The following is a 16,851-nucleotide window of genomic DNA, read 5'->3' on the forward strand; positions in this document are numbered from 1 at the left end:
TGAGGAGATGGGATCCCTTTGGGGACTGCTGGATACACCCAGAAGCAGCACGTGCTACATGTCAGGCATGGTGCTAGGTGTTGATGACACCCAAAGGAAAAGACACAGTTACTGTCTTGAGGAGTTCACAGTCTAATGTTGGAATGTAAATGAAGATGTTAAGAAACTATTTTCTAGGCAATAGTGTACCAAGGGGGCAGGAGGTGGGAGCACAGGCCACAAGGGACTGTCTGACGAAGTTTTAAAAACATTAATAAAACCAACTAAAAGTCGGTCTCCTTTTCCATCACCATATTCCCAACAGTGCATCCACCCCCAACCACATTGACTCAAGGCACTACGACTGAGAGAGCTCAAGAGTATTGGCAAAGGGGGCAAGAAGTCAGGAGAGGCTAGACAGATTGGGTGATATAAGGATAGGCAAGAGTTGACTACACAGACAAGTCAGGGAAGGGCATTGTAAGCAGGGGGAACAGAAAGTGCGCAGGCACAGAAACATGAAAAAACACGGCAGGTGTGAGGGCATGCTGAAATAGCCCAGTACGACCCGAGCATAGTCACTGTGCACACGGTCGGGAGAGGAGACCGAGCATGTGGGCACAGCCCTCTTCTCAGGGGCCTCATCTGTCACGCTAAGAAAGGTGGATATGATCCCGTGGTTGGTCGGAATCCACCACACGATTTCTAAGCTGGGGCGAGACAGGGGAGATCTACATTTTGGATGTTCCTCTTTGACGGCGGTGCAGACGATGGCTAGGGAGACCAGTCAGGAGATGCTGCAGCGGGGCTTTGAGAGCCTGGGCAAGGGATGGAAATGCATACCATCGCACAGGGTGTGAGCTTTGTAACTGGAGGCATCCCATTCGTATCAGCTGGACTCTCCCCCTCCTTCAGCACCTGAGTCTCAAGGCAGTCCTGACATTTAGGGATCCTCCAGGGTGCAGCTGGGCCTGGGCTCAGGGTGCTGTGCTCCAACTCTCAAGACATCCACCACACCTCTGTCTTCCCTTTGCCAAGCCTGGAACGTGGCTTCAGATGGTTTCTGTCCTCCCTCCCCTAACCTGCTGGCATGCTCTTCTGGGGCAAAAACCCACATACGAACCACAGCAAAGCTCACTTTGGCAACTGTGTAGATTTAATTCCTTTCATCTACAGGTTTGAGAGCTGAGCTATGTGCACCAAAAGACTTCTGTGGCTAGTCAGCAAAAAATGTACATATCTTGACTTTTATGTACAAGAGATAAGAAGTATCAGATGAACAGCCTCTTTTTCTCTCATGAGTTAAAACACAAACTACTTCTTTGTGTGTAATGGCTGTTTGAACAATTAGGGCAGCGATGGTCTATCAGATAACGTCTTAAAACCTTCCTGATCCATGCAGCTGAGCTGAGCTGAGCGTGCTACGACCTGTGGATCTTTCTGGTAACACTGTTATCTCTAACGACTGATAAAGAGTTCACAAGCTTTTCCACTTAAAATCCCAGATAGCAGACAAAGCAAAGCTTGAATTGTTAAGGTTTGTTTGTGTGCTTATTTCTTTGTTTACCTTCTTAGCGTTTGGGAAGAGCACAGGGATGAATCTGAAATTCATGCTTCCTTGTTTTATGAACTCAATCTGCATCTGGAACAGAAGGAATGTGAAAGTTTGATTTCAGGAATGAGGAGGAGGAGTTAATGGCACCCACAATCATGCAAGGCCCACACAGCGTTTTTATTCTGATTTCGAGTGCCACACACTTCGCCTTTCAGGTGCCCCCCCATGACACATGCATGCCATACACACGAATCATTTGTTGAAGGCCTGTTAAACATCACACTCAGTGCTCGACCTTGGGTTTCAAGGATTAGGATACCCTCCAGGGTGTGCTGAGCTGGCTCGTATTGGCTCACAAAAGCCAGTTGTATGCATCCATTCCTAATTCCTTGTTCAGTGATTTTACACTGGTAGCTTGAAATGGGCCCTAATGAGAGTATTTATACCATGGAAATGGGGAAATGCTACAAATCAGGATTTTTTTTTTTTTTTTTTTTTGAGAACCAGTTTACCAGAACACTACGGATACAATCCCTATCCTCCGAAAGTCAGCAGATTGGTGCGGAGGAAGAAGGGTAAATTGCCAACCACGGTGCAGTGTGAAAAGTTTAAACAAATTGCTGTGGAAGGCCAAAATGGGGGCCATCCATTCTGCATCGGTGATTTGAAGAGTTACAGGGGACGTGTCACTTAGATACTGGAAGACAAGAATAATTTGATCAGGCAGAGGAAGTGGGGGAGAGGGGAAGGACACTCCCAGCAGACGAAACAGCAAGAGCAAACCTTTGGAGGTGTGAAAGAATTTTAGTGGGGTTGGGGCCAGCCAACAATGCTTTGTGGCTAGAGCACAGGATGGGCTAGGGAGGGGATGGGAGATGAGGCTGGGGAGGGGGGGGTCAACCGTGAGGAGCTCTGCCTGCCACAGAACATGTAGGTTCCCCACACGGTTCCAGTTTGCTCTGACACTGCTGTGGCCCCAAAAGACTCAGCTGCCAAGAACTGTATCAAAACCAGAATTTTCAAGATGAGCGGAGTTGGGAGTCTTCCCAATCCTGTGACCAGCACAAAGCTCTCAGTCAGTCATCTGATGACAAGGAGATGAGGAATTATGTGTCCCCAAGTATTTCATCTTCCAATTGATTTTTAAAACTGAGAAATCTTCATTGTGCAGGGGAATACAAACAGGACAGAGAAGTGACAGTGGTGACAGTTGGTTATTGAAGTCACCATAGAAACCCACAAACAGTCTCACGCATGCGCACTCACACACACACACACACACCACACACAAATGCCCCACACGGTGTTTTCTCAGAACCGCTGTCTTTTTTTTTTTTTTTAATTTTTTTTTTTTAATTTATTTTTGGGACAGAGAGAGACATAGCATGAACGGGGGAGGGGCAGAGAGAGAGGGAGACACAGAATCGGAAACAGGCTCCAGGCTCCGAGCCATCAGCCCAGAGCCTGACGCGGGGCTCGAACTCACGGACCGCGAGATCGTGACCTGGCTGAAGTCGGACGCTTAACCGACTGCGCCACCCAGGCGCCCCTGAACCGCTGTCTTTTAAAATCCAGAGGACCAAAAGTGTATTTTAAAATGACCCACGTACAGTGCAACTGGAAGCACCAATCATCAGGACAAACACGTGAAAGGAAGGGCACAGGGTTTCGAAGTTAAAAGTAAAGAAATGGATTTCACCTCTGACTTCCAGGACCCTGTCTCTAAAATTTTGCTTGTCTGCTAGGCTACCCAGCCTGCCGGCGGGCCAGACAACAGCAGCGGATTATAGTTTTCTCTCGTATTTCCAGATACCGGCTTTTCGTGAAGTCACTGGCTCTATAATGGGGTTACTCCTGGGTACCTTTTCACTCCCTCTGTCCTAGAGGTTTCTGCTGCCTGGAGGGGACCTGGAGGTCAGCCAGCTGGGCAGGAAAGCACTTCTGTATCAGGCCTCTTCAACTCCTTCAGTGATAAGGAAGGGCCCAAGACATCCATGTCCCCAGACACTGAGTTTGGAGACAATCTGGTTCATGGCTGGGCACAGTCAGACAAACTCTGAGGTTGAGCTGCGTTTTACTGCCTGGCGTGGCCACACACCAGCAGACCTTGACAGGTTTCCTCAGGAACTGGCAGGGACCTGGAGCCCTTCCCACACACCAGCTGTCAGCTCCCAGGACTGGCAGGTTCCTAGAGATGCAGACAGGACATTGAGTGCTTTGGGGCCAGCCAGACATGCAGCAGACAGCCAAGGGATGGCAGCACCCGCAGCCAGCCGTGACCCTTTTCTGGGCCCTGTCCAGCCCCCGGGGGGCTGTCAGACTGGGAGAGGATGAACAGGGGGGGAGGCTTAGCTCCTGATTCCCTGGCCTTACTCTCTGACCTCACCACCTTGCCTTGGGTTGGTTCTGAATTCGCACAAGTGGTCGGCACTTGGTAGAAGAGGAGACAGATGGGGAACCCTCGCCCACTCTGCCTTTTTCCTGTGCTCCTGATCCCAGGACAGACCTAGTCTTAAGTCAGCTTCCGCTGAGGTAAAGCTGCATGTCCCTTGCCTGCCTGTGTCCTGCCTTGTGCTGCTTACTTATTCTGTCGGGGCCACTTCGGTGTCTTGCCTCATCATCCTGTCTTAGTCAGTGATCCTTTCTGCGCATTCCAGGTGCCTGTGGAATGTTACCGTTGAAATGGAGCTTACAAGTTCTAGTCCAGTGGATTTTGAGCCTCTTCAAATCTCAAAATCCTTGGTAAACAAGCCTGAGAAAAGCAAACCAGCTGTGGCTAAGTTGGGGTGGGAGGCCCAGAGCCGCCCTGACCCCCAGCACCTGCGAGAGTCCATCGGGGACATTTTGACCCGCAGGACATTTTGAAAGTCACAAGTCTAGTCCAGCACCCTAGTCAAGCAGGGACCATCTCCACAGCATCTCTGTAATCCTGGAAAGCAGGGAGATTGCTAGCTCACAAAACAGCCAATTCCAAAGCTGGGTGGTATTTTCGGTCAGAATGTTTTGCCAGATGCTGAGCACGCCTAACTTCCTACAGATTTTTCCAGTTTGACCAGGTCCCATAGTTTAGGTGTGGCCATGGAGGGTTGCTCATCTATCATGAGCTAAGAACAGTCCCTTCCCTTGATGTGAGCATCGATATGTTCGTCACGAACGATTTCATTCGATCTTTACAACACTGTAAGTATTAGTGACCCATTTTATGATTAGGGACATGGAGGCGCAGAGAAGCTCAAGCAGTTGGCCCGCAGTCACACAACTATACATGAGGAAGCAGAATTTGAACCGGGTCTATCTGACACAACAGCACGGGTCCTTTTCACTATGCTACTCTGCCTCTCTGGTGAGGCAGGGGTCAGAATAGGACACAGATGCAGGAGCCCGCTCTCCGCACAGCCCTGTCCCCTGCCCTCTTGGGACTTCACATTTGTTGGTAAACAACCAAGTCAGCAGAGCACTGTTTTCCAGAGACTTGGACGCTCCAGAGCACATGTGAATCTCCCCTTGCTCCTAATAGGAACGGAGTCCCAGAGATGTGGTCACTTAAGACAGAGCCAGAACCAACACCCCCCGCTGCTGCCTGGGCTTCTTCACCCATCATCATGCCGCCTTCAGTTGGTTTCTAGTGAAGGACAGGCCTTCACAGAAGAAAGGGCCCCTCTCCAAGGGGCGGCAAGGTGCTGCGGTCCCCCCACCACTCACCATTCGATGAATGTACTTAGTATGTAAGCCATGCTCATCCTCGTCCAGCTGTGATTCAGCACCTTCCACATCCTGTTTGTATTTGGGGCTGATTGCTACAATTATCATCACTGTCTTCTGTTAATGAGAGAGAAAGCATGTTTATGGAAGTGTAAAGTGTGGTCCATTTGGGGAAGGCAGGCTGGAAACTGGCCAGCAGGACTGTAAGCGTCGTGACATGCTCCAGAGTGGAGGGCCTGGCTCATTCTCTGCCCAGGGTGAAAGGCACTGGCCTCCGCTCCAACAGGCTCCTGTCTCCCCTTCTCCCCTCCGTCTCCCTCCCGGCTCCCTTGAAATGCAGAGCAAATAGCTCTGTGAGGAGCTCTCCTAAATGGAGGCGGTTTTGCCCACCATTGTCCACAACCATCACTAATAAACGTCTAATGAAAGCTGGAATCGCTAAGTGACTGTGCATCGTGGCAAAAAGGCTCCGGAACATCACCAATGAAAAGCCCCCTCCCTCCGGCAGCTGGGTGTAAGCTGTCAGTTACTGCACTCTTGACTGCCCTGCGTGCCACTAGCGCTTACAAGTCAGCACAGCCAGGAGGAGCAGCCCCTTCAACACAAAGCAAACATCAGGCTGCAGACAAAAGGAAAAGCCACAAAACCCCAGCCTGCTGAGACTCTCTCCCCCACCGCTCTCTCCAAAAGAAGCAGCTGAAGCAGCCGACACGGACACACTGGCAGCAATCAATTTCTATCTTGTTAAAGCACAAAGTGTCCCAGTGGTCAGTATAGATTCTGTCAGTGGAAAACAAATCACAGGGCTCCGAGTGGGCGCCTGGATTGGGGAGGGGGGACGGTTGCTGCACAGGGAGCCTCCCGGGAAAGCTCTGGAGCCCAATCCTGCAAAACACTTGGGGTGGCCTCAGATTAAATTGAATTCTGTCACTCCCTCCCCACTCTCTGCCTTCATTTCCTCCTTTCCTATTCTGGTCAAAAAATTGTTTGCTCTGATTGTTATCAACCACCTGTGTCTGGTTTGACCGTTATTTCCTGCCTGTGCATGTCCAGAAGGGTGACCCCATCCTTCCTTTCCAGGTCTTTGCGCGGCTGCCAACAAGGGAGGCTTTGTTGGGACTTTCTCGGCTTTGGACTTGGTGGGTTTGCCAATTGCTCCTTTTATAAAATAGCCCCATAAGCACATTGTCTTTCCCACCAGCCAACGAGCTCAGAATTTTGGAATGTACTTACATCTCTAAGGTAGCGTTCCATCCACTTGATGATATCAATGCCTCGGATTCTATCCTCAAATATGTCAATCTACAAGAAAAAGACATGGGAGGTGGCTGTTAATGAGAAGCTTTCTCTAGATGCAGAGCAAGAGAAAACACGAGACTATATGCATTTAAGACTGAAAAAATTATGAGCACTTTTTGCAGAGAGCAGCATATAAGTCTAAAAGCCAAAATACAATTTTCTTAAAGTGTTCCCTATTTCAACATTAGTAGGCATTTAAGTATTTAATATCCGTAATTAGGATATAGTGGTACACATCAAAATGTATCTTTGGCTACACAATAATTATGTTTTAAAAATCTGAGAGATATCGTAGACTACCAAGTTGGATATAAGCCAGCAAAAAAAAAAAAAATTATATATATATATATATCTGTAATATGAAAGGCAAACACGATATGATTCTGGAGCATTTTAATGGATGTGTGGTGTGCAAGTACGGAGATATAGTTCTGGTGCTTTACTTGCATTAGCCAGGTCATTATTATGGTATTATGTCCAGTTTCGATCTATACGTTTAAGAAGGATTGTATGAAACTTGGAGCAAATCCAAGGAACAGTCACAAAAACAATTACTGAGATGGTGGGAAAAGGTTTATGATGAAAGTCAAGAAGCAGAACCTCCTGGGCCTTGAAAAGATAGATATTAAATATCAAGTCTTTGAAGGAGTATTTGAAGGGGAGAAAAACCAGTTACTTTCTGTTTTTTCAGAAGACCAAATAAGAAGGCCTTTCTGGGGCTCAGGCTTTGCCCTGCAGCCAGAGAGTAATGTACATGTGTACAAGGTGCTCTTGTTTGGAAGAGGGATTATATACAAGAATGGGTGACTCGGGGAGAGTGTCCTTGAGGAGGAATTATTTGGTTCAGCCACACCGTTCTCAGATCAGGTGTCCTAAATGTCACTCCGCCATTTAAGTCCTAGCTGTTCAGTAAGCTCTCCATGCCATCCGTGACCCAGCCTTACCTCTTGTTTCATGTGCCCTGTCTACTTTACTCCCCCGCACCCCAATAGCATAGCCCAAGCCTCCCTGCTCTGTGACTCCTCCCCACTCGCTGACTTCCTCCTCCTCACCTCACCCGACTCAGCCCCGCTGTGACCAGTGGTGTTAGACACTTAACACGTCATTATAACATCCTTTCATTCACTGTATGACTCATTTATGTCTGCCTTATCTCTTCAACCTAGTTCTAATCTTCCTGTGGAACGAGAAAGTGCCTCGAGAACACCAAACTGTCAAACACATACAGTATATAATACAAGTTCAGAATATGTTTCTTTACCGATGGCACATTAAAAATAGAATGGCTTTCCTTTTGGTCTGGATGATTCCTGCTTTAAAATGTCTGATAGCCAATGACCACATGAGGTAATCTCGAGAAAGCTTGTAGCTCTCTGTGACTGTATCAGGAATTCATTTCTATTATATGAGACAGAAGCAATATAATGTTGGGGTTGAGAAGGAACGGACAGCTTGGCTCTACTCTTGGTTCTACTGTTGGCTTCTGCACTTCCTGCTTGCATAACTTTAAAACATTATGGAAACTCTCTAAGTCTTATTATCCTTATTTGTAATATGTGGTTACTAAACCTACTTCCAAGGATGGTTATGAGGATTAAAACAATTGGTTATGAAAAAGGTATATCATAATGCCAGGCTTGAAGTAAGTACTCAATGAATGGTACTTCATTGTTAACTGAGCACCTAAATTATTCCCTGCTACTGAGGTGGACTTTCTGGGAGGCACAATGTGCTTGATATCTCTCATTTGTCTCTCCAGGTCTCTACCAAAGTCCACAGCATCTGTCAGGCCAACTTTTCCACACAGCCACTGTTAAAGGCCACATTGTTTCCCCCAAAACTCACATGTTGAAGTCTTAACCTCCACTGACTCAATGTGACTATATTTGGAGATAGAGCCTTGAGAGAGGTGATTAAGGTAAAATGGGGTCATGTGGGTGGGCTCTGATCTAATAGGACTGGTGTCCTTAGAAGAGATTAGGACACACAGAGGGAAGACCGGTGGAGACACAGGAAGAAGACGGCCACCTGCAAACCAAGGAAGAGGCCCGTAATGAAACCAGTCTTGCTGACACCTTTATCTTGGACATCCAGACTCCAGAACTATGAGGAAATAAATTTCTTTTGCTTAAGCGTGTGGTACTTCATGGCAGCCCTAGCAACCCATACGGCCTCCCTCTTCAGGTTGCCATAGCCACTGTTCCCTTGCCTCTTTAGACTTAGGGGTGGTGGCAACTTCCTGCTGTTGCTGTAGGCCCAGGATATGCTCTGCTCCCTGAGGATTTCTTAAAATTTACCTAGAACTTTGAAAATAGTCCTTTCGGGGTGCCTGGGTGGCTCCGTCGGTTAAGCGTCCGACTTTGGCTCAGGTCATGATCTCACAGTTTGTGAGTTCGAGCCCCGCGTCGGGCTCTGGGCTGACGGTTCAGAGCCTAGAGCCTGCTTCACATTCTGTGTCTCCCTCTCTCTCTGCCCCTTCCCTGCTCATGCTGTGTCTCTCTCTGTCTCAAAACTAAATAAACATTTTTTAAAAAATTAAAAAAAAAAAAAAAGAAAATAGTCCTTTCATTAAACTTTCCTTAAATTACCCATTAAGTGTTTTTCTCCACTAAGGGACTCTTAATGTATCAATATAGTAACTTAACTGTCCAGGATGGGGCTCTGTGATTCTAATACAAGGCTTCATGGTGATACAAATTAAGGACAGATTTAAATTCCGTCTAAGGCGTCCCTGACTCTTAAGTTCATAAAAACCTGTCCTCTTCTCCAAGGGCAATCAGTATGCTTTTTTGGAAATGACCAAAAGTAAGATCTTTTCTGCAAATGTTGGCCTTAGGACCTGTAATTTGATTTTACATCCTGGTTGCCGCAGTGCTTTCTTTCTCTAGAAACGAGAAATTGAAATGTTGGCTTCTATACAGTCACTTAAGTTGGAATGTATAAATTGTATCCATTTTTAACCTTGTAGACGCTCCTATTAAAAAAAATTATAGAATAAAGAGAAATTCAATAAAAACTGTTAAATAACGCTAAGTAATGTTTAAAATTGACATTTAGTTGCCAAGTATTCTCTTTTTATCCTTCCACATTCCTATTCATAGATATTTTCCTTAAATTTTCAGCACTGTCTAGAATTTACTATCACTCAATACCCAAAGGGGGTCTCTGGGAAGGAAGAGAAGTGAGCTCAGTGTTTTAGGAAAGCCAGTCCTTTGAGTCGCCTCCTGTGGTATTTTGTTTATCCTACAGAAGAACTTACATGACTTTAAGCTGTGCTGTTGGAAGGCACTGCAGGGAAACTTGAGGAGTGTGTGCTTCCTGAGATTTCTTGGGCCAAGGTCACAGTGAACAGCAGGGCTGGGTTGTCTACCTCCCCTAGAACTAGACGAGACCAGCTGAGAATCAGGCCATGTATTCCCTGCCCAGAGGGGCTGTTGCTGCATCAAGATGTGGAAGGCAGCTGTGCACAGTGGGCCTTGACCTCAGACCTTACAGCCTAGTGCCCTACAGAAGGGCCTTGTACAATAAGCAGGTGGCCTGGTTAAGCCTGAGGCCTCCTGCATCACAGGAAACACAACCAAAGCAGGCTTGCTTGGTGAAAAAAAAAGAAAAAGAAAAAAAGGGCAAAGGTAGAAAGTGCATTAAGAGCCTGGCATTTCCTTTGGGTTGGGGGCCAAGCTGCGTCTGTGGTCAGCGCTGACTACCACCGTTCCGGCTGTTCAGAGGTTCTCAGGGTAACTCCAAAAGCACACAAGAAGTAACTGCTGGAGACTCTGGAGAGTTTAAAATCTAGAAAATAATTATCTACATCTATAAGCGTTTAGCTCCTAATCACGTAACTCAGATAATATAGTTTAAAACGTCAACAGCTATTTTGTTTTGCTTCTCATTGTACTTGCTTTATTATTTTTTTAAGTTTGTTTATTTCTGAGAGAGCACAAGCGCATGCACATGCATGAGTGGGGGAGGGGCAGAGAGAGAGGGAGACACAGAATCTGAAGCAGGCTCCAGGCTCTGAGCTGTCTGCACAGAGCCTGACACGACGCTCGAACTCACGAACCATGAGATCATGTCCTGAGCCTAAGCTGGATGCTTAACTGACTGAGCCCCCCCCAGCTGCCCCTCATTGTACTCACAAGTCTTCTCTTTGGAGAAAATACTTACTGCAGTTTGGAAGCCATTTACCAACAAAAAGTTCACGAATTTCACCACCTCCGTGGCTGTGTCCATAGAATAGGTGATAAAGACTTTCCCTAAGAGAGAGTTTTCACATTTATTAGAAACTAGTCAAATCATTCTATTCTGAACACTTGTAAATTGTATGCAATGTTTCTTGTCTTTTTAGACTTATAAAATGAAACTTTATCTGGGGTTGGTCTGAGGGCTTATGCCTGCAGCTGTGTGCATCACTAGGCCCCAAGGGGCGGCAGGGGTCTGTCCGAGGGGCTGCAGACTGCCCAGTGTGCATGGGAAGAACAGTGCTGGCGGCCTGAGCCCAGCCAAGGAGGTCTGCTGAAAAACCACACGATGCATTAACAACATCTATCACCCAGAACCTGAGGGGCCTTAAGATCAGGCCACCTCCTGGTTTCTTAGAGACACTTGGCACTGTGCCTGAGGAATACTCTCACAGCAGGCCAAGAAGCTGAACCTTGCTAAGGGGCCACCCAGCAGTGTCCTCTTTTGATCTCATGATGCTCTCTGCTCCCCGAGCTCTTGCTCAACAAAAGCAAGTGGGGGGAGAGGGAGCAGGTGGTTCCCTACCACCTCCTTCCCCTTACCACTCACTGCTGGGAGAAATGCCAGGAAATGAGGGTACACCAAAGCATGGATCGGGAATGTTAGTAGGAACTTCAGCAGCTTGAAGGACAGATTCCACCTCTGGGCATCCAGTGTCACTTATTCTCTGGCTCGTCCCTGGGTCAGCCTGGAGCAACAGATGGCATTGTGCCCACAGACTTGACCCAGTCAGGATGGCAAGCCAATGTTTTATCAGGCTAAAATCTTGGGGAAATTTCTGGGTAGCATGTTAATGTGATAGATGAATAATCTCTGTGTGCTGGCTTTTAGTCTGGAAGAGACAAGCTCAATATCAGGAAGTCCCTGGGGCAGGAGATGGAGAAGAAAGGAAAGTTGGAGAGAAAATATGAGTTTGTATGTATTCATCTATGCTTGGGCTCTGGACTTTTGAAACAAACATCTCAAATAGAAGCGTGTACAATGCTCATACTGACTCATTTAAGCAGCCCGACATATCGATGGCCCTCAATGTATTCTTAACACCTAATATTCAACCAATTCCTAGGTAAGAATTTCCAGACTCCTTTATAGATTATGGTAAGATAAATATGATCTATAGATTGACATGAGGATTATATCCTATGCAGGACAGCATCCATTCTCCACAAGTGCTCAAGATTAAAATGTATAAGATTTTGAAAATATTAAAAAAATTTTTTTGGATGATAAACAACAATGGATCCTTACCATAGATATCTTCCAGAGCCCTAAATGACTAATGAGCACAGATTCCCCCGATAAGTTAGCAAATGCAGAAGGCTTAATTTTCAAGTTTGGTTCAAAGAAGCACCCAGGTTTCTAAAGGGCTTATTAGAATTACCTGAACTTCTCTAGCAAGCACAACAGAATATAACAATTTCACAAGTAGTGGCTGTTTTCATAAGATTTCTGGAACTTACTGTCCTGACTGACCTTAATATGAGAACATTTTGGTGATATTTCAACATTTCTGGTTCTGGCTGCAAAATCTGGAAAGAGAATCATCACCTGACACTTAGTTGAATGTTTCTTTAAATAAAAGGCTTGGTTTGCATTGGTTGTAAAACAGTATGGAGAATGTGAGACCGCTTTTTCCAAACAAGATTGCTCATTCCTACAGGAAATGACCTCGTTCCTGATGGCTGTTGCTAATTTATGGTGAAACACTAGGTCCCTGGCCAATACCACATGGACATCCAATCAATTTACCCAGGGACAAGTCCACTCAAGAGCATCATTCAGAAGAGAGAAGCGTTGGAGTTATTTGTTGTTGGAGTATATGTTTAAGAAAATCTAATGGTAAGCATTTTGTGAGTTTTGCTGGTAGTGTCAGCATCACTAAAAACGATTCATATAAAATGCTGGTTACTTTTTAAAGCAAAAAGTAAGGAAGTGAAATTTATTTCACTCTGTGTATGAGGAATACCCAAGGTCAGGGATGAAAAATCATCAAGTACTCTGTAAGTAGAAGACCTGACAAAAAAGAAGGAAAAACAACATTGCAAACAACTTACGTAATTCTTCTGGCAAATTGCTTGTTTTCAGAGTTCCTCTAGCTGGAAGGTTACTAGGGGGTCTGGGGACAGCAGCTGGGGATGGAGCCTGGGGAGCTGGTGGTCTCAACTCTGCAGGACACTCCAAGGACTCCTCAGGAACTCCTGCTCGATTAGGTGGCTGATGATATAGTTGGTCCCTGGAAAAGAATACATTTATGGTAAAATTTTCATTTTTTTACAAAGGCAAACCTAGCAAGACAGAAAGCCTTTAAGAACTATGGGAATATACCAGTGAGCTATCTCTCTCCTCTCCCTCCATTTCTTTCCTGAGCCAGAGGGATGAGGGTTGCTCCATTGAATTTCAGTCAATAAGTAATTCAGTGGGCTGCCATTTGTAAGGACCTGTGCTAGGGGTCGAAAGAGGGAGCAAGACCTGTGTAGGAAGAACAAATATTGTTAAAATGTCGATACTACCCAAAGCAATCTACATATTCAATGCAATCCCTATCAAAATAACACCAGCATTCTTCACAGAGCTAGAACAAACAACCCTAAAATTTGTATGGAACCAGAAAAGACCCCAAATAGCCAAAGCAATCCTGAAAAAGAAAGCCAAAGCAGGAGGCATCACAATCCCGGACTTCAAGCTTCACTACAAAGCTGTAACCATCAAGACAGTATGGTACCGGCACAAGAACAGACACAGATCAATGGAATAGAATAGAGAACCCAGAAATGGACCCACAAACATATGGCCAACTAATCTTTGACAAAGCAGGAAAGAATATCCAATGGAATAAAGACAGTCTCTTCAGTAAGTGGTGCTGGGAAAAGTGGACAGCGACATGCAGAAGAATGAACATGGACCACTTTCTTACACCATACACAAAAATAAACTCAAAATGGATGAAGGACCTCAATGTAAGATGGGAAGCCATCAAAATCCTCAAGGAGAAAGCAGGCAAAAACCTCTTTGATCTTGGCCACAGCAACTTCTTACTCAACACGTCTCCAGAGGTAAGGGAAACAAAAGCAAAAGTGAACTATTGGGACCTCATCAAAATAAAAAGCTTCTGCACAGTGAAGGAAACAATCAGCAAAACTAAAAGGCAACTGACAGAATGGGAGAAGAAATTTGCAAATGACATATCAGATAAAGGGTTAGTATCTAAAATCTACAAAGAACTTATCAAACTCAACACCCAAAAAACAAATAATCCAGTGAAGAAATGGGCAAAAGACATGAATAGACACTTCTCTGAAGAAGACATCCAGATGGCCAACCAACACATGAAAAAATGCTCAACATCACTCATCATAAGGGAAATAAAAATCAAAACCACAATGAGATACCACCTCACACCTGTCAGAATGGCTAACATTAACAACTCAGGCAACAACAGATGCTGGCAAGGATGCAGAGAAAGAGGATCTCTTTTGCATTGTTGGTGGGAATGCAAACTGGTGCAGCCACTCTGGATAACAGGATGGAGCTTCCTCAAAAAATTAGAAATAGAACTACCCTATGACCCAGCAATTGCACTACTAGGTATTTATCCAAGGGATACAGGTGTGCTGTTTCGAAGGGACATATGCACCCCAATGTTTACAGCAGCGCTATCAACCATAGCCAAAGTATGGAAAAAGCCCAAATGTTCATCGATGGATGAATGGATAAAGAAGATGTGGTATATATATGTGTATGTATATGCATATATATTATACATATATAGTATATGTGTATATATAATATATATATACAATATACATATTATATATATATACATATACTATATATATTATATATATATACACATGTATATATATACATGTATATATATACATACACAATGGAGTATTAACAGCAATCAAAAAGAATGAAATCTTGCCATTTACAACTACGTGGATGGAACTGGAGGGTATTATGCTAAGTGAAATTAGTCAGTCAGAGAAAGACACATATCATATAACTTCACTCATATGAGGACTTTAAGACACAAAAAAGATGAACATAAGGGAAGGGAAATAAAAATAATATAAAAACAGGGAGGGGTACAAAACAGAAGAGACTCTTAAATATGGAGAACAAACAGAGGGTTACTGGAGGGGTTGTAGGGGGGAGGGGATGAGCTAAATGGGTAAGGGGCATTAAGGAATCTACTCCTGAAATCATTGTTGCACTATATGCTAACTAATTTGGATGTAAATTAAAAAAAAAATTAAATTAAAAAAATAAAAGAATATGAACAGGAAAAAAAAAAAAAGAAAGAAAAAGAAACAGAGAGAAGATTCGATGTCTCCATGCAAGGACTGTCTAACTGGGAAGATAAGTAGTATGTGCAAGGCAGACATGGTCTCCAAAGAAAGAAAGTAGTATAATGGTTGACATACAAGGTTGGTGTTATAGGCGTTCAGATAAAAAGACAGGATTTTTAACTCATGATAGAGAACATTTCATTATGTATCAAAAGGTAGAAAAGGCCGTGTAGGTTTAAGTATTTATGTTGTTAATATATGGATGAAAATCTGATTTTGAGGAGCTTTTAATGAAGTTTCTACCACATTGTTACATGTTATTATTAGTATTATTTTTGTTTTGGTCACCAGTATTCCCATGAACATTGTACTGAGAGGAACACACAGATGCACTCATGTGAGATCTGGAAAGCCAAAGGAAATATGCTTCTGCCACTTCTGTGATTTCTGTTGATAAGTGCTACCATCAGGTGCTGAGTTCCTGGGGAAGCACCCCAGTGTCCCATTACCAGCTCCCATGTCAAGGTGAGGGCAGAGGCATCCATTGTTGGCCAGTGCAGATCCAGCAGGCACAGAATGGACCCAATAATTGCAGCGCCGGTGGCTTCCTGATCCTGGACTGTACTATGGCGACATGGCCTTGAATGGAGGGTTCTCTGATGGCTTTCTGATCTTCTGCCTCTCCCACTGTGACGGAGGAAGCAGCTTTTTTGGCATCCTGTTCTTTGGTGCTGCTCTGGGGTCATTCCTGGAAGCCTGGCCTGAAGCTTGCCCTTCCAACCTCCAGCGATTCTGTAAGCACCCGATTCCCTGCATTAAATCCTTTCTGCTGAAAATAGCTATTTTCTATAACTGAATCCTGACCGATAGGGGGACTACACCTGCATCTGTAATGTTTTATTTCTTTAAAAAGGCTCTGGATTATGTATGGCAGTATGTTCACATTCAAAAAATCTAGGGAGTGGGAACATGGATGTTTGTTGTTTGTTGTGTGCTTGAGATTGTTTTATATTCTAATATTTTTTAAGTTTATTTATTTATTTTGAGAGACAGAGCACGAGCAGGGGAGAGGAGAGAAAGGGGGAGAGAGAGTATCGCAAGCAGGCTGCACAATGTCAGCATATAGCCCTACATGGGGCTCGATCCCATGAACTGTGAGGTCATGACCTTAGCCAATATCAAGAGTTGGCTGCTTAACAGACTGAGCCACACAGGTGCCCCTTTATATTCTGAATTTTAAAAATGGTTTTGATGACAAAATCCATGTGTATATGCCCAGTTTTTGTAGATTGTTGCATATGCTCATATTTTTACCCAAAAGAGTATTACAAAGTTTGAAATTCTTATGCAACAGGATTTAAAATAAAATTACACAGAATCTCAAGTATACTATATTTTTCCTTTTTTTTTTAATGTTTTATTTTATTTTTGAGAGAGAGACACAGTGTGAGTGGGGGAGGAGCAGAGTGAGAAGGAGACACAGAATCCAAAGCAGGATCCAGGCTCTGAGCTGTCAGCACAGAGACCATCACGGGGCTTGAACCCACGAGCCGTGAGACCACAACCCGAGCTGAAGTCGGCCACCCAACCAACTGAACCACCCAGGCGCCCCAAGTATACTTACTATATTTCTAAAGTGTGAATATTTGAGGAACTTATTTTTATTTTATATTTTTATTAATGTATAGAAAAAAAATCTCCATAAAATATGCTTTTATCTAATGAAGATCCAGTTCCACATCCTTTTTGCATGAATTCCCTTTATATCGAAAGCTGCTTGGTTGT

The 16,851-nt window shown here is 44.5% G+C and overlaps 1 protein-coding gene and 1 long non-coding RNA gene across 5 annotated transcripts in view; one reads left to right on the plus strand and one right to left on the minus strand.

The window, feature by feature from the left end:
* Positions 1-16,851, minus strand: part of TRAF3IP2 (TRAF3 interacting protein 2) — a 43,824-nt gene that overhangs the window by 1,674 nt on the left and 25,299 nt on the right. Inside the window, exons 4-8 of one of the 2 annotated variants that reach the window (XM_060616408.3) lie at positions 12,829-13,007; positions 10,700-10,788; positions 6,470-6,538; positions 5,237-5,353; positions 1,547-1,621 (exon numbers count right to left, since the gene is read on the minus strand). In XM_060616408.3, coding sequence (XP_060472391.1) covers positions 1,547-1,621; positions 5,237-5,353; positions 6,470-6,538; positions 10,700-10,788; positions 12,829-13,007 — 529 coding nt within the window. Of the gene's footprint in view, positions 1-1,546; positions 1,622-5,236; positions 5,354-6,469; positions 6,539-8,832; positions 9,009-10,699; positions 10,789-12,828; positions 13,008-16,851 lie in introns of those variants that run through there. The other variant, XM_078447227.2, reaches the window with a different exon arrangement.
* The window catches only part of LOC144616409 (uncharacterized), a 31,027-nt gene continuing 19,515 nt past the window's right edge, over positions 5,340-16,851 (plus strand). For 2 of the 3 annotated variants that reach the window (XR_013555710.2, XR_013555711.2), the window contains exons 1-3: positions 6,877-8,453; positions 12,435-12,613; positions 15,418-15,860. This is a non-coding gene — a long non-coding RNA (uncharacterized LOC144616409). Of the gene's footprint in view, positions 6,004-6,876; positions 8,454-12,434; positions 12,614-15,417; positions 15,861-16,851 lie in introns of those variants that run through there. The other variant, XR_013555712.2, reaches the window with a different exon arrangement.

Source organism: Panthera onca, chromosome B2 (assembly GCF_046562875.1).
Source record: "Panthera onca isolate mPanOnc1 chromosome B2, mPanOnc1 haplotype 2, whole genome shotgun sequence".
Taxonomy (NCBI): Eukaryota; Metazoa; Chordata; class Mammalia; order Carnivora; family Felidae; genus Panthera; species Panthera onca.